Source organism: Neolamprologus multifasciatus, chromosome 7 (genome assembly GCF_963576455.1).
Source record: "Neolamprologus multifasciatus chromosome 7, fNeoMul1.2, whole genome shotgun sequence".
Lineage (NCBI taxonomy): Eukaryota > Metazoa > Chordata > Actinopteri > Cichliformes > Cichlidae > Neolamprologus > Neolamprologus multifasciatus.
This window is the reverse complement of record NC_140445.1, coordinates 56,568,350-56,596,275: the sequence shown is the minus strand read 5'-3', so window position 1 is coordinate 56,596,275 and position 27,926 is coordinate 56,568,350. Positions and strand designations below refer to the sequence as shown.

The 27,926-nt window shown below is 41.6% G+C and overlaps 1 protein-coding gene across 1 annotated transcript in view; it reads left to right on the top strand.

Annotated features, from left to right (window-relative positions):
• igf1ra (insulin-like growth factor 1a receptor) overlaps positions 1 to 27,926 on the top strand; it is a 72,676-nt gene that overhangs the window by 42,123 nt on the left and 2,627 nt on the right. The window contains exons 3-20 of the mRNA XM_085164451.1: positions 8,435 to 8,735; positions 9,703 to 9,839; positions 10,374 to 10,518; positions 12,178 to 12,386; positions 12,498 to 12,624; positions 12,744 to 12,979; positions 13,085 to 13,252; positions 13,519 to 13,726; positions 17,723 to 18,006; positions 18,501 to 18,643; positions 19,016 to 19,181; positions 19,270 to 19,372; positions 19,607 to 19,677; positions 19,774 to 20,003; positions 21,000 to 21,104; positions 21,309 to 21,468; positions 21,692 to 21,821; positions 24,777 to 24,911. Coding sequence (XP_085020577.1) covers positions 8,435 to 8,735; positions 9,703 to 9,839; positions 10,374 to 10,518; positions 12,178 to 12,386; positions 12,498 to 12,624; positions 12,744 to 12,979; positions 13,085 to 13,252; positions 13,519 to 13,726; positions 17,723 to 18,006; positions 18,501 to 18,643; positions 19,016 to 19,181; positions 19,270 to 19,372; positions 19,607 to 19,677; positions 19,774 to 20,003; positions 21,000 to 21,104; positions 21,309 to 21,468; positions 21,692 to 21,821; positions 24,777 to 24,911 — 3,058 coding nt within the window. The remainder of the gene's footprint in view (positions 1 to 8,434; positions 8,736 to 9,702; positions 9,840 to 10,373; positions 10,519 to 12,177; positions 12,387 to 12,497; positions 12,625 to 12,743; positions 12,980 to 13,084; positions 13,253 to 13,518; positions 13,727 to 17,722; positions 18,007 to 18,500; positions 18,644 to 19,015; positions 19,182 to 19,269; positions 19,373 to 19,606; positions 19,678 to 19,773; positions 20,004 to 20,999; positions 21,105 to 21,308; positions 21,469 to 21,691; positions 21,822 to 24,776; positions 24,912 to 27,926) is intronic.

The following is a 27,926-nucleotide window of genomic DNA, read 5'->3' as shown; positions in this document are numbered from 1 at the left end:
CAAGGAGACCAGCGCATAGGCTGCAGGCCCAGATGCACTGTCTACTTTGGCTGTCTCTCACCCTTTACCCACCCCTGTTGCTTGTCATGTGTTTCTTTGGTGTATTAAGAGTTTTTTTCATGTGCTATGTGCAGAGGTGTTTTTTTTGTTTTTTTTTATCTCAAACTGATCTCCCTGTTGGAGCTCAGTCTGGGAGGAGTTATTTTTTTCTCCTTATCTTTCCTCATGTGGTGCATTTTCCATTGTTATACCTCTCTGACCTGTCTTCCCCATGTGATGTTTTTGTGTAATGTATGTATGGTCAGAGGGTAAGATGGCGCCGCCATTGCGTGCAATAGGTCAGCAGCCTTAACATGAAATTTCCCCTTGTGGGACTAATAAAGGTATATCAAATCAAATCAAATCTTATATAACAACATCAAAGGGAGGAAAAAGGAAATCCTAAACCCAGATGTTATTCATGAAGCGACTATTGGTATTGGTGGCTCCATTAAGGTGCCAAATACTGAGGTGTGTATCCTAAAGAAAAGAGAGCGATGCACTGAAGAGATGGGCAGAGTAACAACACTGCAGTCTGCCTGTGTGTGCCAACAACCAGAAAGTGTCTGCAGACATACAGAGGTTTTAATGTGGGCTGTATAACTTTTTTTTTAACTTATAAAATGTTTTTATTTAAAGTAATCTCAAGCAATTTTAGGCTTTATCATCCTCTCGCTATCACAGAGGAGCAATCAACTAATGGCCTCCTTAGTGCTAGCAGAGATCTCCATTTTAACCTGGTGGGAGTGCTTGCAATGAGCACAAACATATCCCCATCAGCTTTTTAGCTCAAGGCAAATGTTGCTGTGCTTAATCGGGATTAGGACCTCTTTGAAGTCGATGTGAAATGAAGATTTGTCATGTTGAATCCAGACGTCATGCAAGCAGGGATAATGTATGCCGGATGGCGCACCAGGATGAAGTCTGGGCACCGTGTGTCAGAGTTGTCGATGGTCATTTACAGAAATATGCTCTGGTATGAGAACCATTACTGTTCTCTGATGTTCCGATGATGATTGGCTAAGATTGTCTGCGGACTAAAGATGTTACACATTTCCCTGATTGCAACTTGTACAAGCAGCACTAAAATTCAGGAGTGTCTTTTTTTAAAGGTGTTTATTAAAGTTTAGATTGGAGTGGGTTGGAATATGTTGAGAATCAACATTGGTCCATATGGCTGGAAGTTCTGTCTGGTGGCATGTGGGTACACAGCCAGGTTTTAAACTGTGCCTGCAAACATCCAGCGCCTGAGCCAAAAGAAGCACCAAGTTGTTCGTTTTATGACCAGCTATGTTGTTTTTTTTTCCAATGTTGCGAAATAAATCTGTAACGATTCATCTTACAGTGTATACATGCATGTATACATGCAGCTATGAAGACAATCACTTAACAGGAGGGATTAGAGTGCAATGCGTAGAAGGCTCTTACTAACCCTGACCAGTCACTCAGCTTGCAAAATAGTTAGTCAACAGAAGAGTCCAGGAAACGCACTGTATTTAATGAAAGAGATCTGGGAAGTCAGGTATTTTTAGAAGGCACCTTTAGTAAGAGGAAACACCTCAGAACCTCTGAAAAAATGCCCAACTTCTCTGCAAAGTTTCTCTTTCCATCCTTAATGTCTATCTAAGGCTTATTTAGCTTGTTAAGTTCAGTGCCTGCAGCTGAAACATTTCTGTAAATATCTGTGAACTCTTCATGACCAGATCAACTTTAGACATGTCAGGCGAAGCACTTACTTGCCAACCATTAGGTACGAGTCACACAGTCAGTTTTTGTAGTAATGCCTTCTTTAGATTTGTCAGTGCAGCTGAATGTGCTTTTAATTTTAACTCCCCCTCTGAGTCATGACAACCACTAGATGTGAGTCTTGAGGATAATTTGGAGAGCTGCTGGAGAGGCTCATCTTCATGGCTACAAAAACCACTCCAGGGGTGATGAGCTCGGACTGTGGGGCTATTAGTCGACTAGAAGTCAGGCCCACAGGGATTCAGAAGGTCAGCTTTGATACAGAGAAAGGCCCCACTATTTGACTTCCATCGAATATTCTTTTCTAATGAAACTGGGGAAATTACTAAAACTACTATTTGTTATTGAAACAGTTGCCAATTCTGTCACTCTAACTGACCTGTCCTGTCAGCCATGCATTAACTGCTTCAAGCTAGAATTACAAGATATTCAAACACCGAATTATTTAACATGGGTGCATCTCTAACTTTTAATATAAAGACCTCGATTAACTAAATGTTTGGGCTTTTTACTGTTCAATGATTAGTTAGAATGAGGATTTTGCCTGGTAACATCCGAATGCGTAGAATATATTAATCTGTGTGGTAAAATGTCACTTTTGAAGGATATTCTTACTCACTTGTTCCTTTGTTTTAGCACTTTAATAGCTTTCAGGCCGTCCTCTGTCTCTACAGCGATAAAAACAAAGTTCTTACATATGGTGCTGCATACCTGTGTCTTTTTAGTGGGTGCAATCAATCAACAACAAAGCAACAACAACAACAACAACAGCTGCAGATTGGGCCAAGGCCTGAGGGCCTAAAGAAGGTGTGTGTGTGTGTGTACGGGCGCATGTGTGCGTGCCTGTGTGTTGTTGTTGTGACTGAGCTCGAGTGAGGGGAAATACCACGCATGCCTGAACACACAGACCAGCACATAGTTGTGTGAAAAACACATTGCTGTTCTTTAGAGGGCATGGGAGTGGAAAAGACCCAGAATCAGTGGGACAGGGAGAAATGGGCTCACACACACCTTTGTGCACAGGCCTGAACAGAGATTTAGGCAAGCTCATCTGAGCCAGCTGTCTGCACGAGAAAATCGCATCACGATGCCGTGCAGCGTTCCTCTTCCAAACAAAACCCCCTCTGATCAGCGAAACGGTCGATCTTGCCGAACGTGCGCAGCCAGACACAATCTGCCTGAAAAAGTATTTAAAAAAGAAAAAAAACAAAACCTCTTTAGATTAGATCGTCCCAGCACTTAAGACTCTATCGCTGTTGGAGTGAGACCGCACTGGAATCTCTGATGCGGTTTGCCTTTGGCTGTGAGCAGAGGAAGCATCCTCTCTCCAGCCGCTCAGGCTGATGTGGTTTAAACAAGTGTCTGGAGTGATCCACTGGGGGCTCCCGGGGAGGATCGGGTTGCCGGATGAGGATGTGGCCTGATTGCGCTCAGGGAGATGGGAGGGTCAGCCTGGGATCTGGACTGCAGAAGGCCCTGATAGGCCCTGCTGTTTGCTACTGTACAGTTGAGCTACCTTGCAGTCTGCTTTCAGAGCTGGTAACCTGAGCTCAAATGCCTTGACTGTGCACAGGCAGGCTGTGCATCCCCCCAGTGCAGTGGATCACTGTAGCGTGCAGTCGAGTGAATGCTTTCATAAATGGAGGTGATATAGAGATAAATTTAATTACGTCCTGATGAAGCTACGACCCCATTTATAACGTGAAGCAGCACCGGCGGTGTGATTGACGCCTGATGTGCACGGCTTCTATCCTAACAGCCTTCATAGGCAGTCACAGCAAAGTATGTGGTGGTTGTGTTCTTTTTATGAATGTGCAATATTTTCAAAGCACACATTTTGTGTTAATTATAATGTATTTTTATGGTTTTGTTTCAAAATCACTGCCAGTTTAAATGTTACCTATTACATCCTGAAAGGTTGTCCCACCTTCCGCGTAGCCCAGCCAGGTTTGTTATTTACGAATGTTCCACTAAAGGGTCTGTTCAGGTTTTTCCTTAACTTATGGTTTCTCTAAATCTGTGGAAAGGTCATGCTTAATCACTATGGTTACGACTCCCCCTCCCAGTGCCTGCTCAAGAGAGGACTTGTTTACCATCTCTGCTCCAGACTCAATAACATGTCAGTCATCTGGAAAAGAACCTCCCCTCCCAGCTGCTATTGGTCCAGCAGACAGCTAACAGTGTAAACCCTACCCACCTATATTCGGCACCCCCTCCTTCTCCCCTGAGCCCCACTGTGAATAATGAATGATTTCCTAGCTGTCTGTCGGTCTTCCTACTTATTCTAAATGACTCCGGGAAGACGCACTGAACTTTGATGTGCAGAATGACTTGAAGAATGAAACATTGTTTGTTGGATAATTTGAACGTTTCGGCATGACTGCACCTGGTTGGTTTGGGATTAGTGTAACATTTTACCGCATTACTTATATTTTCACGCGCACTTCATCTTCAGAGGTGGCAGTGGCCAGCTGGCTATAAACATGTCACCAGCCTTCCAGTGTAAACAGTGTAGTAGTCTACTTGCACAGTGTGCTCTCCGGCAAACAAGACATGACTCGCATTCAGATGAGGAGAATTGCTGCACTGCAATCCTCTTCCTCTCAAGTAATGCACCAGTTTGAACCAATAACATTGAACCTTCTCACCTATCAGACAGACACACAGACACACGCACGCACGCACGCACGCACACACACACACACATACACACCTTCCTGAAAACAAACAGTGTTGAAATTGAACCATCTTGTTATAAGATTAAAGCTGTTTTTTGGTTCATACAGTGTTGAGGTGAGTACTGTGGGTTCAGTAGGGGGCTATGGGTGGTGGGAGACAAATGCACTTCATATAAATTCTGCTGTATGCCTACATTTTTCTCATATTGTATTTGCATTTTCCATGTCTGTAAGATTTTCTCTCCTCTGACTGCTCTGTAATCGTGTTTGCAGCTAGTTGTGGAAGTTGTTACTAGGGATTAACATTCTCCTTGTTGAATTCTCCGTAGCCTGGAACATTCTGCAGATTCTTCTCATAGCCCGGCAGCTGGATAATACCTTTAGAACAAAAACTAAACTTGTCAGCCTGTCTCCCTATTAGCAATGCTTCCTCCCCCTGCTGCTGTATTTAATGGTGACTACAGCCAGGGCCTCGCCAGCTCCTCAGAAGGAGATTCCTCTGTGCGGATTGTTGTGCCGTTTACTACCAATGAAACGAACCTGGCCACTCCTCGTGTCGCAGCGGTCTGGTGAACAGCGGGGGTAGGCTGTTGGTTGGCTCCGATGTTTGACCAGACAGTGTTTGCGGAGGGAGAGAGGAGTGTTGTGTAAGTACTGTGAGAGAGGAACAACATTATAAGGTCCCCTAACCCAACAATCAGCAATTTGACTTTTCTGCAGGGAGGTGGGGGTGGGATTTGCAAGTTTTGAAAAGGTTACTTAATGCAGTGTGTACTCAAAAAGGGTCAAATCCAGACCTGCAGATGCTCCTGATGCATTCCAGTTCATATTAAACATGTACCCGGGGGACTACAAGGATGATGACGACTTATCTTAAGAGGAGCCCCTTGTTAGGTAGTCCCTTTCCTGGAAACCTACATTACCCAGCATAGCTATGTGTAGAGAGCAGCAGCGTGGAAATAGGGCTGCATTACGACCATCTATAAATAGGGGATTGTATCCTTGATACCACGGGTTGTTTGGTCACGCAGTGAAACCGGGTCGACTTATATGGATTTAAGACGGTTACTCCCCCTCCTCGCCTCTGTCTGCTTTCCTCTGTAGGAAGGTATGCATGTTTGGGATTTTTCTTCATTGAGGAGTCATTTAAAATGATGCAGAAAGAAGCTCCAATAAGGCTCATTAGAGTTTGCTTTGGCTGCCCCCTTTTGGTAGGATTCCAAGAAAATGAAGCCACGCTGTGTTTTTTTTCTTACTAAATGTGCAGCACCAGTCGGCCTGCTCTGGCATACTAGTGTCAGCATCATGTTTCTAATCAAATCATAGCTGCTACATTCAAGTATGTGAGTGTGTTGTTATTTGATGCTGTAGTTTTAAAAAAAAGATCTTTGGTATTTGTACTGGACCCAATCCAAAGCAGTTAGATACACTATTGGTGAAAATATACTGTTTGTGAAGGAGCCGCTCGACTCCTGTCGTCACAGAAAATGTGCATAGAGGAAGATATACATAGATTATGGCCTTTCCCACGCTGAGTATTATACTCATGTCATCATGCAAATACTTGTTGGGGTGGTGCAGTATAGAACTATAATTACGATTACGAATTATAATGTGGCATGTAATTAAACGAATGATTTAAATATGCTATTCAGTAGCTTTCTGGTCATATAGCTCATTCAAATTTTAGTGATTCCAGTACTTCAAATACTTGAATTTTTTTTTTTGTCATTAACTACTGAAACAACCAATATGTGGCCCATAATAAGAACACTTATTGAGCATAGGTTCTTGTTTTTTAAAAAGAAAAAACACATTTCTTAAATTTTTGTTAATAACTTAAAAATATTAAACTGAAGGGAAATTTTGAAAATGAAAAAATGGGAGATATTTTTATTTCTATATTTAAAATGGAATATCTGTGTAGGCATACATACTTTTACTTGCACATTGCAATGATGATCAGAACACCTCTTTCCAATCAGTTTAACACAGGTAAAGACCTAAAGGTTTATTAAAGAAGCTATAAATTAGTCATGGAGATTTCATACAACTGTGTGCATTATCTCCTTCAAAGAATATTGCTAATAATTTTGTTTTCATAATATAAGAAAGATGTATTTGAGAAACCTTGCAGAAATGAGAGTCTCAGACTGAGTATGCATTTATTCCGCATCTGTGCTGATCTGTACCGTGAACCGTTTGAACCTGCACAGATGTTTTGTGAAGCAAGGGGAAGTACCCTTCCAGAGATTAGCCCAACACAAGGGTTTAATTTTCTTTACTGATTAACAAATTGAACACAAATGAAACGCAATGCACCCAAACCTGCCTTTAATTTAAAATCAAATAAACAAGCGGAGCAGAGAGTCCTTTTCTGCAGCGTACACAAATATTCACATATCCACATGCATGCTAACACGTTGGACACACATGTGCACTCTTCATTCAGACAATGTCATGTGTTACGAGGAAGGCTGAAACAATATGACTGAAGTAATTTGTGTATTGTCATGGTTGTGCAAATTTTAATAATAATATAAAAATAACACATAAAACATATTGATGGCGTGTGTGTACTCGTGTTTTCTTTAAGCTCTGACTCTGCATGGAGAAATCACGGTTGCTCTGCCTCATTTTTCCACTTCATTTCATGCAAAGAAATTTGTCTTGTAGTCAAAAGCACAACAATAAATGGTAAATAACACACGTCTGTGGAGGCCGCAAAAAGCATTGCTCTTTCCAAATAGTTTCTATGTAAATTAGGCAGATTTAAGAAACGCCGATAAATAACAATTAACAAAAAACAATAGATTTATTATCTGTTACAGAGGGCAGCTCCCCCCCCCCCCCCCCCCAAGTGACTCCTCAGCTGCTATTTGTATAAAGTACAGTGTCACCAGGCCTTTCACAACCACACAGATTCCCACAGACACAGACACACACAGTCCAGGTGTTTTGTCTATGGAAGTAGGCTTATCTAAAACTAGGGCACCCCTGTGTCTCATGATTAGCTAGCGGTGGGAAACGTCTGCTTTCTTCTCGTTACATCTGTTTTTCCTGAGGAGACTTTCTGTGAATAGGCTACAGTAAAAAAAAAATGCTTTTGAACATTAAAAACAGACGTTTCCTTTTGCTTTTGCTGTTTTCATATGTCACTGTTCATTTAGAGTAAGACAGATGGGATTAACACAAGTACTTAGGAAGACTACATACAAGCAAAGATCGGGGTTTTGTAGTGTGTTCTTAGCTGAATGAGTACTTTCTCATAACTGTAGTCTTTCCTGCATCAAAGTTTGGACTTGGAAACACTTATTCTCTAGTGATGACGACTCGTATATTAACCGTCCCGTTTCAAGCTCAGTCAGATAAATCTGACTAACTGTCTGTCCTTCCAAGAAATGGGAAAATGCCGCGCTTTATTGATAACATATTGTTTGCTGCTTGGTTTCTGAGTGATGCCCAAAAAACAGTGACTATTATTCATGGTGCTCGAGCTTAATTCGAAACACCCTGCACAATCATTTTCTGTGGGAAGTGATTCTTTGTTAGACGCTGTAATAGAAAGGGTGTGATTCTCTTCCACCATGACAGAATATTTGAAAGTTAAAGAATGCATTGTTCTTGCCTAAAACCAAGCACAGCAGGCCCAAGAAGTCAAGCTCGGCTACAGTGTGGTGATGGTAAAGCTAATCCCCTTCTACACATCCATTCATATAAGGCCTTTGCAGACCACTTTGGAAAATATCTCCTCCTTTTAATGCAATGTCTAACTAGCTATTTCTCTTCCTACATCCGGCTTTCCATGTATATGGATGGAATGATGCTTTCTGCAGAGACTGCACACCGACTCGTCTTAACCTGTGTATATGGAACAACATTATCCTTGCATACTTTCTTTGTTTAGGGTGTTCTCAAGCCATTCTATATGTCTGACGCTTACTTACCGTGTCTTTCTCTGTCTTTGTCAGTTTGCCCGAAGCAATGTAGGCTTGCCTGTACGGACAAGGGGGAGTGTTGCCACAACCAGTGCCTCGGTAGCTGCACCGAACCCAACAACGACATGGCCTGTTCCGCCTGTCTCCACTACTACCACGAGGGTCGGTGTGTCCCACACTGTCCCCCGGGCACCTACAAGTTTGAGGGCTGGCGCTGCATAACCATGGAACTGTGCGCTCAAGTGCATCTGGTCAGCGATTTTCACTTTGTCATCCACGATGGAGAGTGTATGCTCGACTGTCCCTCTGGCTTCATACGTAACGAGACTAATCGGTAAAGATGAATCCTTTATTCTTACTTTAGGCCCTGATCATTTGGAAATACCATGGTAACATATGTGTTAAAGTAAATACATTCACATTATATTAAGTGTTTTCCAGGCTTGCCCATCATTCTTAACACTCTGTATTTGAATTTGTAAGGGTTATAACCTGACTGCTATCAAAAGGAGAGCCACAGGTCTTGGTATTGTTTCTGAAGTAGATGCATGTTTATTCTGCAGTGCCCACATACACTAAAGCACTGTGCACTTAGGCATAATGAATCTATTTGCATGAAGTATCCTTCAGCTGAACTTCACCTGACCTCGGCTCTTCAAAAACTTCCTTTCTGCAAAACTGGAAGTGCTAGAGGTTTTAAAGTATGCGGGCTATTAATGTTTCAAGGTTTTTCCCAGACTACTTAGAAAGTGTAAAATGTGCTCAACACTTGCCACTGGTAGATTTTACAGGCTAACAAATGAAGGTATTAAGAAGAGACTTGGCTTGAGTGTCCTAAAACTTCTTGTACTTAACATCTCCCAACCAAGAAGATACATATATATATATATATATATATATATATATATATATAAAACACCCTTTTTGTCCCGTTTTGTCTCTTTCGGATTTGTCTGTCTGTAAAGTTTCCATGCAGCCTTTCTGCTGCCGGATATTTTTTTGGCCGTACGACTGCTGCTCTGTCTCTGAGGTCAACACAATGAGTCACTCTCTCACGAAACCGAGTTCAGTCAAGGGCCCATAAAAGATTAAACTCTCCGTGTGAGAGGTGACCTTGTATCATGCACTGAAATTATTTGCATGAATTCTCTGGAATGCTTGGGAGCTGGGGAGTGAGCAAATTTTTTTCAGGGCGTGGTAGAAAAAAATTTTCTCTGTATTTCTGACACTTTTTTTTGTTTAGTTTTTTCACATGGCTCTTCTTGCTCATTCACCCCTATATTTGCTTCTTCTTTATATAGTATGCTATGCAGTGCTTGTAATGGCCCGTGTGATAAGGTCTGCAGATCCACTGTCATCGATTCTGTGAATGCTGCCGAGTTCCTGCAGGACTGCACCTACATCGAAGGCAATCTGGACATCAATATCCGCCGTGGAAGTGAGTGCAGCTCTGTACAATGAACATTCCTCTTAGAAGCACATGTACTTTACATTTTGGTGTGGACTTCACTACACTGCTATGCTGCAGCTAAGCAGACTATAGCTTTGTACACTTAAAACGATGAGTGTGAGCCAGTGAATTATTTAACTTGGCCAGAATCTGCTACACGGTACTTAAAAGTAAACTTTTACTGTCTACACTCACTATACTACAGCTTGTTGCACTTGACTTCCCTGCATTTATTATGTTTGGAGGTATAGTAAAAGCAGAAGGGCCGGGTGGAGCAACATCACATGTGCTTTTTTGCACTCTAACTCAATTATCACATTATGTTATAATGCTGTTTATTTGTTCAAATGATAGAGTGGCTCAAAGGTAATCCCTGTATATGATAAAGATTAATCCGTTATGTGTTAATTGGTGGATTTGGATTGGTTATCACAGTAGCAATAGATTTTTTTTTATAGCTTTTTTGTATTTTTGTGTGAACAAATGTGTTTTGTTTTTCTTTGTTAAATCTCTTGTCCTCAGATAATATAGCCCCCGAGCTTGAGAGATTCATGGGATTGATCCAGACAGTGACGGGCTATGTTAAGATTCGACACTCCGACGCTCTTGGCTCGCTGTCCTTCCTCAAGAGCCTACGTTACATCAAGGGGCTGGAACTCATCGACAAGTAAGGCTCGACTGCCCTTTTAGGCTGTGGTAGCGTGCACGTGCGAAGCGAGAGGGAATTAGAGGACATGAGTGGATCGGCGCCAAGCAGCAAGCATACTGTTTTACATCCATAGATGTCAAACTAACCTCTCGTTGATAAGAATGCTTTTTGCAACACTTTTCACAGATATCGCAATATCCTTATAAAATGTCATGCACAAAGGCTAGATAAGTGACTGTGGCTACTAAGGCAACACATATTTTACAGACAAGGAAGTTAAAAAATACAAATCAAGTTAAAACAACTCAGTCTGAAGCAGGAGCGCTAAACATAACATCAGAATCAGCCCGGATATAAAGGAGAGTATAAGTTTTTTGACTTATCATTGGATTTTCACACATTTTATGGCTTTTTCTGCCGATAAAGACCTCCCCCACAGCCATTTATACCTTATCAAAATAGTCAGTTGTTAGTTAAAGAATTAAATGACAGAAAATGTTCCTTTTTTCCACTGTCTATAGAAATTTCAGTTTTAAAAAGGAAAATGTTTAATCAATCAACAAAAACTATGCTTATAGGAAATACACGAAGCAAGCTAGTAGAACATTTTCTGTGATCTGTTATTTGTCATGTCTAAAAACTAAGATGGGCTGTTGAAATTGCATCTCTATATCTTATGTTAAGATATCTCAGAGATTAGATGTGTAGATGAACTTCTTTGTACTGACAGGAATGCAAGTTTCACTCATCCGGCCCACTTAGGATCAGGCTGTATGCGGGCCTTTAAAATAAGTTTGACTTCGCTGGTCTAAAGAGAGCTGCTATGATAAGTTTCAAATAATGGGGTAGACTTCCATACAAATATGCCTGAAAGACAAAATCTCACTTTTGGGGATTTTTTTTGCACTCTTGGCTCCGTATGACGCCTGAGGGAACAGCTGTGATTAATATGGTTATAAAACCCCGCCCACCAGAAGCAGCTAATCAGACTAACGTTGGCTTAAAAGGAAAGTGATGAGATAAAATGACTCAGATTATTATTATTATTATTATTATTATTATTATTATTATTATTATTATTATTATTATCTGTTCCAGTGGGGTGCAAAAATTAATATGTTACTGTAATTTAGCACAATAGGTCAATGAAGAGATGAATTAATAATAATATTAATGATGATAATACATTTTCAGTAAGATTTAAACAAAGTTAAATGTACAGTCCATTAGTGTCTTCACTGTGATATTAACACTAGTCAAAGATACGAGTGAAAGTTTTATTTAGTGATGGCCAAAGGGGTCATGGGAAAGCCTGTTGCCCTTCTTGTTATCATTTCTCCCAGGGTTAAGTTTCACCGAGGAATGCTGTTGAGGGTGGCAGGCATTCCTTTCCCTCTGGAGGTGTTCATCTGTGTTACTCGGACTGGTAGAGCTAAAAGTGTTGGCGTGACAGTTTCTGTTTTATGTCCTCGTCTTTAGTAATGGAGGCCTGTTTTCAGGGAGACACACAAAGCCGAGGCCACATCTGCTGGTCCTTAGTGGGACCACCAGGTGGCAAAAAAAAGCTCCTTGAACAACATTTAGGGGAACGCTATATCCTGTGAAACACTTTGTTTTGTTTTTTTGATAGAGACTATACGAGGTGCTTCTTACAGTCTTTTGATCTTTTTTCCCCAGCATGTATTCATTCTCCGCCATCAACAATCAGAATCTGAAGTACTTGTGGAACTGGACTGAGCACAACCTGACTATTAGCAATGGACGTCTATTCTTCCGTCAGAACCCCAAACTCTGCATGTCTGAGATCTATAAGATGTGGGATAAAACTGGCATAGCTGTGAAGCCAGAGGAAGGGGATTTCCGCAACAATGGCGAAAGAGCCAATTGTGAGTAAATTCGTGTGAATTTTTGGTCCACATTCATTCAGTCATTCAGCTTGTGTGCACGTTTTTACTTTATACATATGTCTCACCGGGGGCCCTCCTCTGCCGTGACAGGTGAAAGCCATATCTTGAAATTCAAATCCAACATCACATCCAGCCATGTGATCAATCTGACATGGGAGCGCTACCAGCCCCCCAAAAATGGAACCCTTATCAGCTTCATCATTTACTACAAGGAATCGTGAGTACACAAAGGCTTATTATTAGCCTCTGAGCATAAAGTCATTTAGTGTCTTACTTTCATGTCAACTGTCTTTTTTTTTTTTAATGAAATTCTTTTTTTTAATGTATGTTTTGCAGTCCTTTCCAGAACATCACTGAGTTTGATGGCCAGGATGGCTGTGGCTCAAATAGCTGGCACATGGTGGATGTGGATCTTCCTAAAGATAATAACAATGACCCAAATGTCAAACTTCAGCACCTCAAGCCTTGGACTCAGTATGCTATTTTTGTGAAGGCCATCACCCTGCAAGAGAGCGACAAAGATGCCACTGGAGCAAAAAGTGACATCATTTATATTCGCACACACCCATCGTGTAAGTGTGACCATCACTTTTGGTTCTGTTTTACATTATTATTGTTGCGCAACTATATAAACACATGAACGACATAAAATAATCTAGTCTTTCCCCCCGGTACAGTGCCGTCTGTGCCTAAAGATGCCCGTGCATATGGTAATTCCTCAACAAAGCTGGTGGTGAAGTGGTCACCTCCACTTTTGCCCAACGGCAATCTCACTTACTACCTGGTCCGCTGGCAGCGTCAAGCTGAGGATAGGGAGCTCTACCAACATGACTACTGCTCCAAAGGTCTGCACTCCTCCTTAAATAAACAGCCAATATGTCTTTATTCTCTGACCTTTCAAACCTTTCCAGTTACTTAGCGAAGGCCACTCAGTCTTTCTTGCATCGTACAAACATTATTTGTTTTTTTAAACTAATCTTAATGGACAATTACCTGGAAGAGCTTTAGCTTGCCAAAACAAAAAGCTGGCCATTGTAATTGGTAAGGTTAAATCCCACCCTTGCTAAACACTCTTTTTTCCTGGCTTTTCATTTCATATTTTCTTCAACAGACTTGAAGATCCCAATCCGAATCCCGGCGTCGGAGCTCACAGACATGGAAGAGAACACAAAGCCCACGAAGTCAGACCTAGCAGGGCCAGAAAAGGTCCTGTGCTGTGCTTGCCAGAAGACACCAGAAGAGAAGGACCGTGAGAAGGACGACCGTGTCTTCTTGAAAGTTTTTGAGAATTTCCTCCACAATTCCATCTTTCTGGCAAGGTATGTGACATCAGTGGCCTCCTTAAACCGTTTATAGGCTGTGACCTCCCTTTCAAGTGCAGACAGCTATCAGAGCACTGAATGTAATTGCCTCGTTGGGTCAATGCGAAGACTGACGGAGGTGGAACGGGTTTAATGGCTCCTCTGTGGAGCGAACAAGATCTGAGCATGACGGGTGTGGACGGACCTGACGGACGCTGAGCTGGCCCGCTGAGGCCGGCCCTTTTGTTGGGTGGAGCAGATGAAGGAGACATGCTGAGTAGGTTCCAAAGCCTCCTCAGCACTCATGTGGCTTTTTTATTGCCGTGGCAACGGTGGCACAGGGGTTGATGGGGTCTACCAGGCAGCAATTTGGACAAAACAAACAAACCCAGGAGAGAGACGAGATTAAAGAGTCTGAAGGGCCTCGTTTGGCTACACAATAGCTGCTTATGCTTTTGTTCCCCGCAACAGGACTGACATCTGTGTTGTGTTATCATTTCACTTGCTCGTGGCTATGGATGTTTCAGTGTTCCTCTCCCACAGTTCTCGGATAGGATGGGACAGGATAGACTGATGGATATTCATTTGTTAAAATGATGAAGTTTATTTAATTGAACAGCACTGACCTTTTACTTCGTCGTGCTGTTCATGGAATTTGATCAATATGTTTTGGAGGAAAACTGCTAAAAATGGCTGAACTGTTATCTATCTACACCTCCTCTTCTCTCTGGCTGTGCTGATTTGTTTCAGTAGAAGTGTCTAGGAAACTGGCGGGTGGCAGGTCCCTGGCCCTCAGCGAGGAGCTCGGCCAGTGTATGCACAGCCTCTCCACTGTAACACAGCCAACATTATTACAAACCACTCTAGGGAAAATGAGGGAGTTTTTTTCTTTCTTTCTTTCTCAAAAGTTCAGGGTTTAGACCCAGGGTGAGGGAAAAGAGGGTGCATGAAAACAGAAAGAGAAAGAAAAGGAAATGTTTTCCATTCTGTCCTTCTCAACTCGGCACTTCACGCTACTCCTCCCCTTGCATGCTCTCTTTGTCCGAGGCTTTTTTCCCCCTCTTTTTTCTTTCCTGTAACGAGGCAGCTGCCAGGAAATGTACAGTGAATCCATCTGGAATCTAAATGAATGAGGGAAGAGCCCCATCAGCCGTAGAAGACAAGTAGAAAATAAGGAAAGCAGACTGATTTATGGGGAAAAGGAAGGGGGCTGCCTCACGATGAATACATGCAGATGAGGTGAAAAGGACTCCCTGAAGTTGCCTCTTCTTCTATCAGATGTTTCACTATTATCCATGATCCTGTTGTATTGTATGAGTTGCCAACTGCTTACAATGTGCCCCACTAACCATAGAGTGAATGTGTAGTCACGGCTTTCCTCTCTGGATTCCGATGCATAAAGGTAGAGCTTTTTTAGCAGGTGAGGTCAGGGCACTGTAGTAACTCGGTAGCTACAAACCATGTGACAGGTAGCAGATGATTTCTTTTTTCTTATTTCACTGTCATTATCGCCCATAAAATGTCTGTCGCCTGCTCATTTCTTCTTCTTGGCTTTGATGAATGGCTACTGTCAGAGTGAATCAGTGTCACGAGTCTTTTGTCTGTAGTCTCTACCATGTTGTCAGTTTTCATGTACGTGTGATGTAGTCAGTAATAACTAAAAGGCTAGGCTTTGGTTTGCTGGACTGCAGCACTTTTAGCTGTCAGAGAGGAATGCTGACATGTCAGTGAAACTGCCTTTCCCACATTTCTGTCTTTGTCTTCCTGCAGGTCGACTTGAAAATAAAACACGCATTCTGTAGCTTTTGCTTAGTTAGCTTCTTAGTTTAACATGGTAGTCTACTGTACTGTACTGCGTAAAAGAAGAAGTCCCATCCAGCCTCCAGCATAGCTACTGCCACTGCACTGAGCTGACCACAATTACGTGTGATTTTGTTAGGGCCATTGCTCCCTGCTCCGAGGACTCAGTGAAGCGCACATAGGCAGTGCAATCGACTCCCATTCCCCAATTCACAGACTTACTTTTGTTTTAAAGTAAAACAAAAGTAAGTAAAATAAAACACGCATTCTGTAGCTTTTGCTTAGTTAGCTTCTTAGTTTAACATGGTAGTCTACTGTACTGCGTAAAAGTCTTCAATTTTATATTTTGCTAGGAAAATGGGGAAACAGGTGTAGACGTTTATTGAAATGTGCAAACATGCAAGCTTTCTTTGTAAATTTTTAAAGTCGTCTTCATGAATAGTTCTCCGGGCTTCTCCAATCTCTTCGAACTTTTGTTGTTTTTTGTTCTGTTCTTTGTCAAGCTGCAATAATCTTGAGATCCGGTTTTTGGGGAGGCCGGTCCATGACTGATTGTGTTGCACTGTGTGTTTTGCTATCCCGTATGGTTTTACTTGCATTGGCAGTGTGTTTGGGATCATTATCACTCGAAAAATGAAGCCTTTGCCTTTTTTACACGTTCCAAATGGTGTTGCATAACTTGATCATTCCACCAATTTCGACAAAATCCATGACACCACTGGCCGAAATGCTGCAGACACATCTCTCCTGACCTCCTCTGTCCATTGCTGCTCACCTGGACCCGTTGTCTTTGGCAACTAAAGAAATATGTCTTTGCTAAGTTATCTGCTATGCGTAGGAACAACACCGCTGCATCCCTCGAGCTGGGTTCTTTTATAACAATTTAATGATTCAGAGATTCGTGTTAAGTTGCTTAACAACTAAACAAAACAAAAAGTTTCTCTGAAAATGCTCAGAAAATCAGAGAAATACCAAAGAAAAACATTGAAGGACCTTCAGAAAGAATGAAGAACTACGGCTCAATGTAACTTCTAAAAATTAAAAGAAAGTCCGGCTTCTTGGAAGCAAAATATAAAAAAATCAGAACTGAATCTTTATTGTCATTACAGCAATGAAATTGAGGTGCAATTCTCTCAGTGCAAAAGAAGAATAAAAAAGTAAAATAAAGAATATATATATTTATACATCTATAACAACAAACACAGTTGTTTCTGTATTGCACCACTTGCCAGAGTTGATGTAAATGCCAACGTTATAAAGAGAGAAGCGGTGGCTCAAGATTTTTGCACATGACTATAGGAACAAATTCTTTTTTCTGTGGATTTGTGGTTTCTGTTCATCTCATGAAAAAATTACAAAAAGTCGATTTTATGGATTTCAATTATTAGTCAGATTGTTAAAAACACTGTTTAATGGTGTTGTAGACCAAATAATGAATCTATTAATTATTACAAAAACAACAAATTATTAAAGAAAGTAGCTGCAGTTCTAATTCTCAGTGTACAGTTTGAGTCATTTAGTTGAAGTTGCTATTTTTCTCTGAGCTAAGCTGTCTAAACCCAGTCACTTGCTCATGTGACTTTCTCCTCATTCGGTTTTAGACAACCCCCAAACATGTCTGTGTACGAGCTCTATAAAGGGCATCAGTAACGCTTTTATCTTCTCAGTCACAGCAAGTGCTTTTTTTCTTTGTCTGTCTGTCTTATTGACCACCCTGCATCTTTCACAGGTGGACAAGATGTCCTGTGGTATCTCCTATTGCTAAGGTCACAGCTGTCATCGCCTCTTTGCTTTCAATTATGATGATGTCCAGGTCTTGGCAGCTCCACCCAGTATCATATGAACTTTGAGTGAACTGAAGGCTAAACATTACTTTTCAGAGTTTAACCTTTTGGATTGTTTTTTTTTTATCAGGGGTATGTTGGACATTAGTGTTAATGTCTGTTTTTTGCATTTCTCTGTCAGTCAGCCTCTCAGTGATCTAATGACCTAATAAGCACAGCTGGGAGTAGCAATCACTCCGTGCTTTCCATGAAAGATGTTTAGCTTTGCGCAAACATTTTTTCAGGAGGTATAAACCATCACTGACATGCTACAATAAGGGTTCCAGGACATACAATGCACCTTTTTGTCTTTTGTTTCCCCAGCACTGCTCATTGAATTTTAATGATCTGTGCTACAGGTTTTGTACTCAATTGTGTCTTTGTATTTCAGACCTCAAGAGCGTCGGCGCAGAGACCTTTCTGGTACAGCAAACAACACACTGTTTTATGAGGGCGGCAGAGGGAATACCACTCTCGGCGCTGGGGATAACAGTACAGATGGCATTCCTCCTAACGTAGAGTTCCCCTTCAGTGAAGACAAGAGCACAACAGAGTATTTAGAGATCCCCAATCTGCGGCCCTTCACCGTCTACCGCATTGATATCCATGCGTGCAACGAGGTGGTGGGGAAGTGCAGCGCTGGAGCTTTCGTCTTCTCCAGGACCAAACCTGCAGGTTAGAAACATAATAAAAAGCCTGCATTCAACTACCTGTTTTCAGTAATGCTGACAAATATAAAGAGAGTGCATTTCTTTTGTTTACCTGAAAAAGTCACAAATATTAAGAAAAATGGATATCGGGCAAAAAACACTGGAAAAGGTGCATAATGGTGAAAAACACTTGGTCAAACATCTCACACTTAGTTGGGTTAATTGCAAGGAGGTCGGTACCATGACTGGGTATAAAACAAAGCTGAGCCTTTCGGAAATAAAGGTGGAGAGGGTTAAAATATAAATGTAATATAAAAATATAAAATCTCTCAGTTTTCAAATAGATTAAGGATTTAAAACGATTCCAAGTGATTGTGTTGTTTTTGTTTTCATTTACACAGTATCCCTGCTGTTTTTGGTAACATAGCGGTGTAGAAAATGGAAAATGAAATGTGCTGGCACCTTTTCTGAAATTAAATATCCTTGTTTATATTATTGTGGTTGTGCCTGTTCCCCCAGTCAAAGCGGATGACATCCCCGGCAAGGTGATTTTTGAGAGGTGTGACAAAATCGAGGGGTGTGTGGTGCTGCACTGGCCAGAGCCCGTTATGCCCAATGGACTCATCTTGATGTATGAGATCAAGTTCCGCCTGGGTAATGAGGTGAGCTGGACTGGGGTAATTATAGCTTATTATCATAGATCATTTCCTTTTTCAACATTGAAAAGCCTGGACTCAATGACTATCCAAATACTGTAAACAACTGAAAAGGCTCTCAGTGTTTGCTCAGTGGAGGATTCACATGTTTAAAACGTGCACCAGACTCCAATCATGCTCATGCACGCAGGGCTTAAACACTGAGTAAAACCAAAAACAAATGACAAACTCTACACAATAGAAAGCTGACTGGAGGCCATCAAACCTTATTCACCTGAAATAAGAAACAAGAAATCATATTTTTGATTTGATGAGAACATTAACCCGATGGTATGTTTTCTTCCAAGCAGTAACCAGCGTGTGCTTGTTCTCTTCCAGCCTGAGAAGCACAAGTGTGTGTCGCGACAGGATTACCGCCGGTACAAAGGAGCTCGACTAACCAACCTTGGCTCGGGGAACTACTCCGCCCGAGTGCGTGCCACTTCCCCGGCAGGAAACGGCTCCTGGACAGAAAGTGTTTTCTTCTATGTGCCTCAACCTAAACGTAATGAACTTCTCCCTAATTACATGGAATGCAGAGGAATGAAAAATAAATAGGACTTGACACCATCGGTTTTTGTCTTCTCTGACAGGTGATGACGGTGTTACGTTGTATGTGGTCATCATAATTCCCATCATTGTGACAATTTTTATCGCCAGCCTCACCACCATCCTCTTCTATGTGAACAAAAAGAGGCAAGTATCTTTTTGCAGACGCGCTTTTAAAACTGCCTGACAAAAGTTCTTTGATTAAGCTGTTCTGCCTGGCTATGCTCACGAAGCTTAATGATCAGTGTAATGTTAATCAGCGCTAATAGGTGTTGTTTTCATTAACGTTCCCCTGTGGTAAAGAGTAGACTTCCTCTTGAAAATTGTACACAGCATCTGCAATCAGACTTGCCTGCAGGCTAACTGAGTTTGTGTTAACAGGAACAGTGACAGACTGGGGAACGGCGTCCTGTATGCATCAGTCAATCCAGAGTACCTCAGTGCTACTGAGAGTAAGACTGTTGGATATTTGGTCTATTTTTCATTGGGTTTTTTGGGTGGGGTGTTTAAACTCTGATGGTGACCCGCTGTCTCTTGTGCCACACCAGTGTATGTCCCAGATGAGTGGGAGGTAGCAAGGGAGAAGATCACTATGCACAGGGAACTGGGCCAGGGATCCTTCGGCATGGTGTACGAAGGCATCGCAAAGGGAGTAGTGAAGGATGAACCTGAAACGAGAGTGGCCATCAAGACGGTCAATGAGACGGCCAGCATGAGGGAGCGAATTGAGTTTTTGAACGAGGCCTCTGTCATGAAGGAGTTCAACTGTCACCATGTGGTAAGTTGGACGCGTCATCAAATCCTTACCATCTGGCTCATGTGGTTATTAATAATAAACCAGTGTATTGTCATAATGAATCCAGTGACGAGATGAAATTGATCCTCGCAGACGTAGACTCAAGTACGCTGTGATTGTCTTTATTCCGACAGCTGCAGCATGACTTGCAGTTCAGACTCCAGGATGTACTGTATATTCTCACTTCAGTGTGATCACAGCATCAGTAACTGCATAAAGTGGATGTGTTGTTAAAACCTTTTTATTAGTCACCGTTTTGTTTTGTTTTTAAGGATAAAGATCTTTAACAATGCTCCAAGCAACAACAACAAAAAAAAACCCCACATTTAAATTGCAAATGCAGGATGGAGCTGAACTATAACCTAGTGTGCTTCTGAGTCAGACAACCTACCTTACTGCCTAGTAATTTATTGCTACTGAATGCACTATGTGGTGGTCTTTAAAGTTATCTAGATTTAGTGGAAGCCAAACATTTTATTCTAACAAGAAATCACACAAAACCCAACAGTGAGAAAGTCTAGAGAGACTTTTCCTTTGTGGTTTGCTTTGTGGGAGAATGGTGTTGATCAGTGGAAAATACAAAGTGATTTGAGTCAGGACCACTGTAATAGGTGAATACTCACATGTGCAGTAATTTGGATTTGGTGGCATGGCTCTGTTCTGGGGTATTCTTGGCACGAGTCGGGGTGAACAGCAATATGATCCACCAAAGGCAGGCATGCAGGTTAAAGGCGCTTTAATAGTGTGCCATAAGAGATTTGTAGAAGTGTAGAAGGGTATCATCAATCTGCTGGATCACAGCTGAACTTGACTTGCCTATTTGAATGAACTCTGTGCTGGGTTCTTTTATTTAAAAAAAAAACAAAAAACTTTTTTCAGAACTTGTGAACAAAACCTACTTTGAAGTTGTAGCATGTATTTTGGACACAGTTTTGTTTTATCAGAGCTGACCCCTCTGCACTGCTGTGATTAATGTAGGTGCGGCTGCTTGGCGTGGTCTCTCAGGGACAGCCAACCTTAGTGATTATGGAGCTGATGACTCGCGGAGATCTCAAGAGCCACCTGCGCTCCCTGCGCAAAGAAGTAAGCAACCTGTCACGTGTGCACACACACACACACCTCTGCTCTCTTTCTTAATTTTTACAATTTCTTCTGTCACCCTTATACATCATCCACTCTACGCTTTGTTTCGCTCAGCTGATTAAAGCAGAAAGGCGTGATATGTCGACTGACTGAATAGTGCTTTTCATGGAGTTTCTCTTCTCACCGCCTCTTGCTCTACCACAGAACGCCACCAGCCAGGTCTTACCCCCACTCAAAAAGATGATCCAGATGGCTGGAGAAATCGCAGACGGTATGGCGTACCTAAACGCCAACAAATTTGTCCACAGAGATCTGGCAGCGAGGAACTGCATGGTAGCAGAGGACTTCACTGTGAAGATTGGAGGTAAGTCAAGTTAATTTATTGCCTTCAGCCTCCCCCGCTCTGCCGGCCTTGACAAAAAAACTGTTTGGATTTCAGTGTCGGACCCAAGCACGTTAATGTAGATGGACAGAGGGGAGGGAGGAGGTGAGAGGAATAGATGAGCTCTCTGGAGCTCCCTCTCCCACACATAATGAGTGATACTTAGTGGCTTCCTCAACTTCTGCTTTCATTTTTTTTTCTCCAGATTTTGGCATGACCAGAGATATTTATGAGACAGACTACTACCGAAAAGGAGGAAAGGGCCTGCTGCCTGTCCGCTGGATGTCTCCAGAGTCACTGAAAGATGGCGTGTTTACTACAATGTCTGATGTCTGGTATGGCAGCAAATCACTCTTACATATACACAAGCCTGCATTAGACTAGGGCTGCCACAAACAATTATTTTGATAGTCGACTAGTCACCAATTATTTTTGCAATTAGTCGACTAATCAGATCATGCATCCATTGGACTTACAGCTTATTGCACCAGCATCTGCTCTTATATAACTATCATTAGCTTACAGCTTTAAGTGTTTAAGGTATGTGCTAACTACAAATAAAGACAAGATGATAGTTTATTAAATTTTAATGAAATTTGCAGATTGTTTCGGTGAAGTTTAATAAACTCCTTGCTATCTAAAATATAACAGGACACCAGAGTATATTCTTGAGCATCTCACACTTCTGATAATCAGTTGTCTGCTTGATGTTTATTCAGTTGTGTAAAAACTATAACTTTAATCTCAGCCAAACCGATTTACTCAGGAACAAATAAAATACTAAAAAAAGCCAAACAATAACATTTTTAAGTTATTTAAGTCACTTATATATGTTTAACCTGAGTAGCGAAAGATGGAGGTGGGTTTGAAAACAATTTGCCGGTGTTCTCACGGGCTCTAGTGAGCCTTGCCCCCGGCTAGCTATCGAGCTAGTGGGTAACAGACGTCACCGAAAACGTCGGAGCGCTTTTGAAAATATGTGGTGTCTTGATAAACTGAGCAGATATTTGAGGTTTACACAGTTACATTCTCGCCTGAAAATATGCTAAACATTTATTTTGTGACCCAGAAAGAATAATAAGAGTAATATTAAAACTAACTAGTGGCCGCCATTGTTGGAAACTGAGCTGGGACACACCTTCTTCTTCTTCGGGGTTTAACGGCAGCTGGCATCCTTTTACATGCAGTGCTGCCATCTTCTGTTTCAGTCCGTTATTACACTCTTAAATCCTACTACTTATTCCTGCGTCTTTTGTGATCTTACAAAGCTTCAAACGGCGCGTCGACTATTAAATCAGTCGTCGACGATTTTGATAGTCGATGTAATCGTGACTAGTCGACTAATCGTGGCAGCCCTACATTAGACATGTATAAACCTCCTTAAATCCAGAAAGATGCTAAGTTTTCCATAACCACCTCAATATTTTTTTGCCTTTGTCCTTGTGTATACTCTAAAACAGTTCATGCTGTGGCAAAAAACTAGATAATATATTCTTATGATCATTTTCTACTTTAGTTTTTTTTTTTTTTTTTAAATCATGACTACTGTTTCCAAAAGCATCCAAACCTTTGGTTTTCTGGCTGCCTCTTTGGAAATTCCTGGCAAAAAAAGTACAGACCAGGACTATTCCTCTTCTTCTTTTTTTCATTTACTGACAACTCTATTATTCCACTGTTTTGTAGATTCCCAGCCTACAGCACTGCCACTTTTTTTCCTGTGTTTTACTACTGTTTACTAGAACCCCCTGCGTGTTTGTTTCCCCAAATGTCACGGGTTAGTCCCTAAGAGTGGGCTTAAACTGCTCCAGATGTCTTTAAATGAGAGGTTGCCGTGCCAGCACAAACACACCTCCACAATTTGTGTACTATATCCTCCCCTTTGATGTTGTAAAGAAGTTTAGTGTAAGATAACCCTGATGTCATCATGAGTAGGTGACTGTTTGAGATCCTGGTGTGCAGTATTGTAATAGGCCTTTTTTATTTATTTTATTTTTAAGTTAAGCATACCATTTGAAAATTTGGCTAGCCAAAGTAGTACAGTAAACAAATATTGTGGTCATTGCGAGGCAGTCTTGAAGTTAAACTGAAGAAATACTTCATGCTGAGGTTTTTCCTGCAGTATTGTAATCATGTAAGCTGTGTTACAACATACCGTACCACACGTCATGAAGTTAAAATAAGAAGCAGGGTAAATGCTCAGTACCAGCTCTCTGACATCCTGCGCTCATTTTGGATTCTAGTGCAGATTATTTGGGGAACTTAAAGTTGCAATATTTAAAATAGCATTTATCTTTTTGGGGAACTTGTGGACAGATATAAGCTAAGGATACATGAAACACTCCAAAAAGAAAAGAAAAGAAATGAAGCCTGAAATAAAGTCAGCAGTGTCAGCTCAGCTTGTGCGCTGTTAGTACTGCGATCAATGGATGGCAGTGAGAGTATTTCAGTCCAACACGGACAGAACAAAAAGTCAGAAACTATCGGTTAGCCTTAGATTAAATTTGGTTCAGACAGTCACTGCACCCAGGAGATGAATCCCACTTACTGCTTTACAGCCACTTTCTCTGCCTTTTCATCTTGCTTCATCACGAGATCAGAATTTTCAATCTTCTAATACATTTTTTAATGACTACATTCCAGTAAATCTCACCAACTCAACACAATAAACTAAGGCACAGAGCACGCCAAATCAGATACCTGCCTAGCATCAGCCTGTCACTGTGAGCATGTTATCATGCTGACATCAGTTTTTTTCCCCCCTCTTCTGTATATTAAAAGGCATTTATTACCTTTTCTGTATCAGTCAGTCAGGCTGTTTGACATTTAGTCCCTCTAAAACCATTACTAGAATATTCCTCTCTGTTTAGATTGGACATTTATGCACATCTCAAGCACCACGGCTCTCAAACAAGCACCATACGTGGCTCTTATTAAAAAAGGAATATATGAAAAATATGATTTGTACTTATTGTTTGTATGCAAACAGTGCAGCTCAATTTTGAGTGGAGGGAGTTTTTGCTTTTATTAGATGGTTACCAACTATTACTGGTGAGGCATTTTCAGGTCACCCTGATAACAATTTAGTCACTAACATAATGGATGTAATTTCTTTCAAATTTAGAGCGATGATGTAGGATAGGCTCTTCAAAGTAAAGTTTATTCCTAAGCAATAAAAGAATATGTGTGCTTGATTGATGGTTAAAATAAACGTTTACTGTGAAAGCCGAAAGAGCATCACATAAAATACCACAATATATTACTTGAATATGTTGCCTAATTTCTCGCTGCAGGTCATTTGGTGTCGTGCTGTGGGAAATCGCCACCTTAGCTGAACAGCCTTACCAGGGGATGTCCAATGAACAAGTGCTGCGCTTTGTCATGGAGGGAGGACTCTTGGACAAACCTGACAACTGCCCTGACATGCTGTAAGTCTTTCTTTTTTCAAATCTGTGACCCTGCCCTTAAGAACAATAAAACTAAGTAACATCAGCTTGGATTTATGAAGGATATTTTATCCCCTACAGCCGCAGCCACCCATGTCTTCTGTCCTATTAATATTTTGCCCTGTTTTATTTTAAGTTGTGGCTCTGAGTGTGAAGGATATCGTGTGTATAAGTTAAGGTAGAGCCAAGACGAGGGCCGACATTAACGTCACCGGATAAATGTGGTCCGTTGACGACATAGCTTCAGTGGTCAGCTGGCAGTGAGAACCCTGCTCAGCCTTCAGCGCCGGCCCATAGAAGGGATGCCACTATCAGTGTGTGAAAGATGCCCCTCATTCCTACTACGGAGGGAGGTAGTGCCTGTCTGTCAGCGTGGGGGATGAGAAAGTTATCATTATTTAACTTTAAATTAATCAGTCAATCAATCAAACACTTTGGCTGTTAGAGGGGAAAGAAAAGCCAGAGCACAGCCTGCTCGTCGGCATGCAGCGCTGCATACATGCATTTCGATTCTCCGTCTCTGACCTCAATAAGAAGGCATTCTGCTCTCTCCCCTCCCACTCTCCACGGCTGACCTCACCTTAGAAAGAGTGTGAGTAGCAAAAAAAAAAAGAAAAAAGAAAAAGAGGATCAAGTGTTGTGCAGACACAAACCTCGCGTTTCTATGGCAGCGTGGCTGTTTTGTCCTGATTACAGGAGTGTGTGGATTGTGTTACAGAGGTGGTGGAGTCGGGGCTTAGCAGCACACATGGAAGTCAGGCCACTGTCGATGGTCGCCTCTGCTGTAGTGACTTAATGGAGATTTCCAGAAGATTGCCCAAGTGCAGTGAAGCCAGAGAGTTCATACAAAGACTGAATAGAAAGATACAGAAGAAGTGGAAGTGGGCAGGTTAACACAAACAGGGATGAGTCATATTTGGAGAGCCTTGAATGTCTCCTACTTGTACGGCTTCCTTTGTTTCTCAGGTAGCTTTAGTCACTGATTGTTATTCTCATGTTTCTGTCTAGAGTTCCCCAGAGATAAAAGTGCTTTTCCTCCTTCAGAATTGGAAAATAAATGTGACTAAATTAAACATCATTATTTTTCTGTGGAATATCACTTACACGCTATTATCTGTCAAGGTTTTGCCACGCCGGGGAGGTTGCACGTGTGAAGTTTTTCAGATCTGGCAGGGATTCCTGTTCAGGTTTATTAAGCATTTAGCATAGATGTTTGGAGACTTTTCTGCACTCACACTTGGCCTGAAATTGCGTCTGTTTCTGATTTTTATCAAGCTTTGTTGGCCCATCTCTTCTGTGAATATTTGGCTTTATCCAGGCCAGTGAAGATTTTCTTCTAATTCTGACACCGACTATCTCATATTCGCTTGTAACCGACCTTTTACAGTATATCGGACAGTGAAGTCAGAATCTGTTTATTGGCCAAGTATGTTAACACACATGAGCTCTCACTATACTTTAATACCGTGCAGATGGCAAATTCGCAGGATAATACAGATACAGACATACAGCCAAGCAAAGATATCGAATCAGCCAGAGCAAATAAAGAAAAACAGAAACAAAAAAGCAGACCCGAGGCAAACCATCCGAGCCGCCATCTCAGTAACTTAATAGCTGCTGCTCAGTTGTATTTATACAGCACATTTGGTACACTCAAATTTGAATGTGAAGTGATTCGGGGGGGGAAAAACACAGCTAAAGAACAAGTGGAGTTTTAATGCAGTGCAAGTAAAGCTCATGTAATCTGTTTTGTGTTGCTGACAGGTCCAATGTTAGTCAGTTTAGCCAAAGCATGCGGCCTGTGGGTCATGATTGGCAGGATGCTGACAAGAAGTCAGGATTTACAGTGTTTGTTTTCTAAATTTGCATCAAGAAGCCTCGTGCGAGACGGCGTCGCAAGTTTGCAGCAGACCGGTTACTCTGGTGCATCGGCCTTACTTCCAAGCGCCGTGCGCCTTTTTCACGGGAGGTCCTTGCTGCCCGAGCTCGGACATCGGAACGTCAACTTTGAGACACTTCCTGCACATGTGCAAAACAAGTCTGAGCCGCCCCCTGCTGCTTCAGAGCATGAAGCGAGGCACGTGCTTAAGGAAGCTTTACCCATAATTCCTCTGGCGCGGAGAGGAGCTGGCACCCAGCTGCAGAGGTTATTCTAGATGGCAAAGAGACCACTAGGAAAAACAAGACAGAGGGAACAGCAAGAACGGAGTAGCGATGGCCAAGGTGTTTATGTCAGCGGGCCTTAGAGAGTATTCTGAGCTTGTTTGTGTATAATTGGAGCTGTGGTGTGCGGTCCAGCACCACACAAAACTGTAATAATTCTCCCGTTTATGATGTTGTTTTGACATTCCCAAAGCTCGGTTGCTGGCCTGGCACAGTAACCTTAAGTATGATTGACTGTTCTGCTGAGTGCATGCTACATTTCTGATCTTACTGTATTTGTTGTTAAAAAGAAAAAACAAACAGAACCCCCAAAATAGAAGGAAAAAAAAAACGGCAAAATTTCAAAACAATTGAACTGGCATAAAAATAGTTTGTGGATTTACTTACTATATTATTGCCACTGAAAGCCTTGTAGCTTGCAGCAACTTTGGAACGCGCGCACATATATTTAGTCTTTTGGCCACAGTCTTACAGGGTTTATTTATATAATTTTATGCGACAGTATTTAAAGAGAAGGCATGCTCACCAAGATTACCTGCCAACAAACCTGCTTCGAATTAATGAGCAGCTACAAGTGGTAAGGACGGTTATTTACAATAACTACATCCTTTTTTTTTTTTCTTTTTTTAAAGCATAAAATCTAGTGTAGCACACTTTACCAATGCTGATATTACAGTCTCTGTTCTTTCTTCACCATCAGTGTTATGAACTGAGTTGTAGTGCCAAAAAGCCCTAAAGGGGACTTCAGTTTCTCCTGCCACCTGCTGGACAGAAACAAGACTTACAGGGCCACATGCTGTTTTCATCCCTCCTGTCCTTACCGGTTGTAAAGTT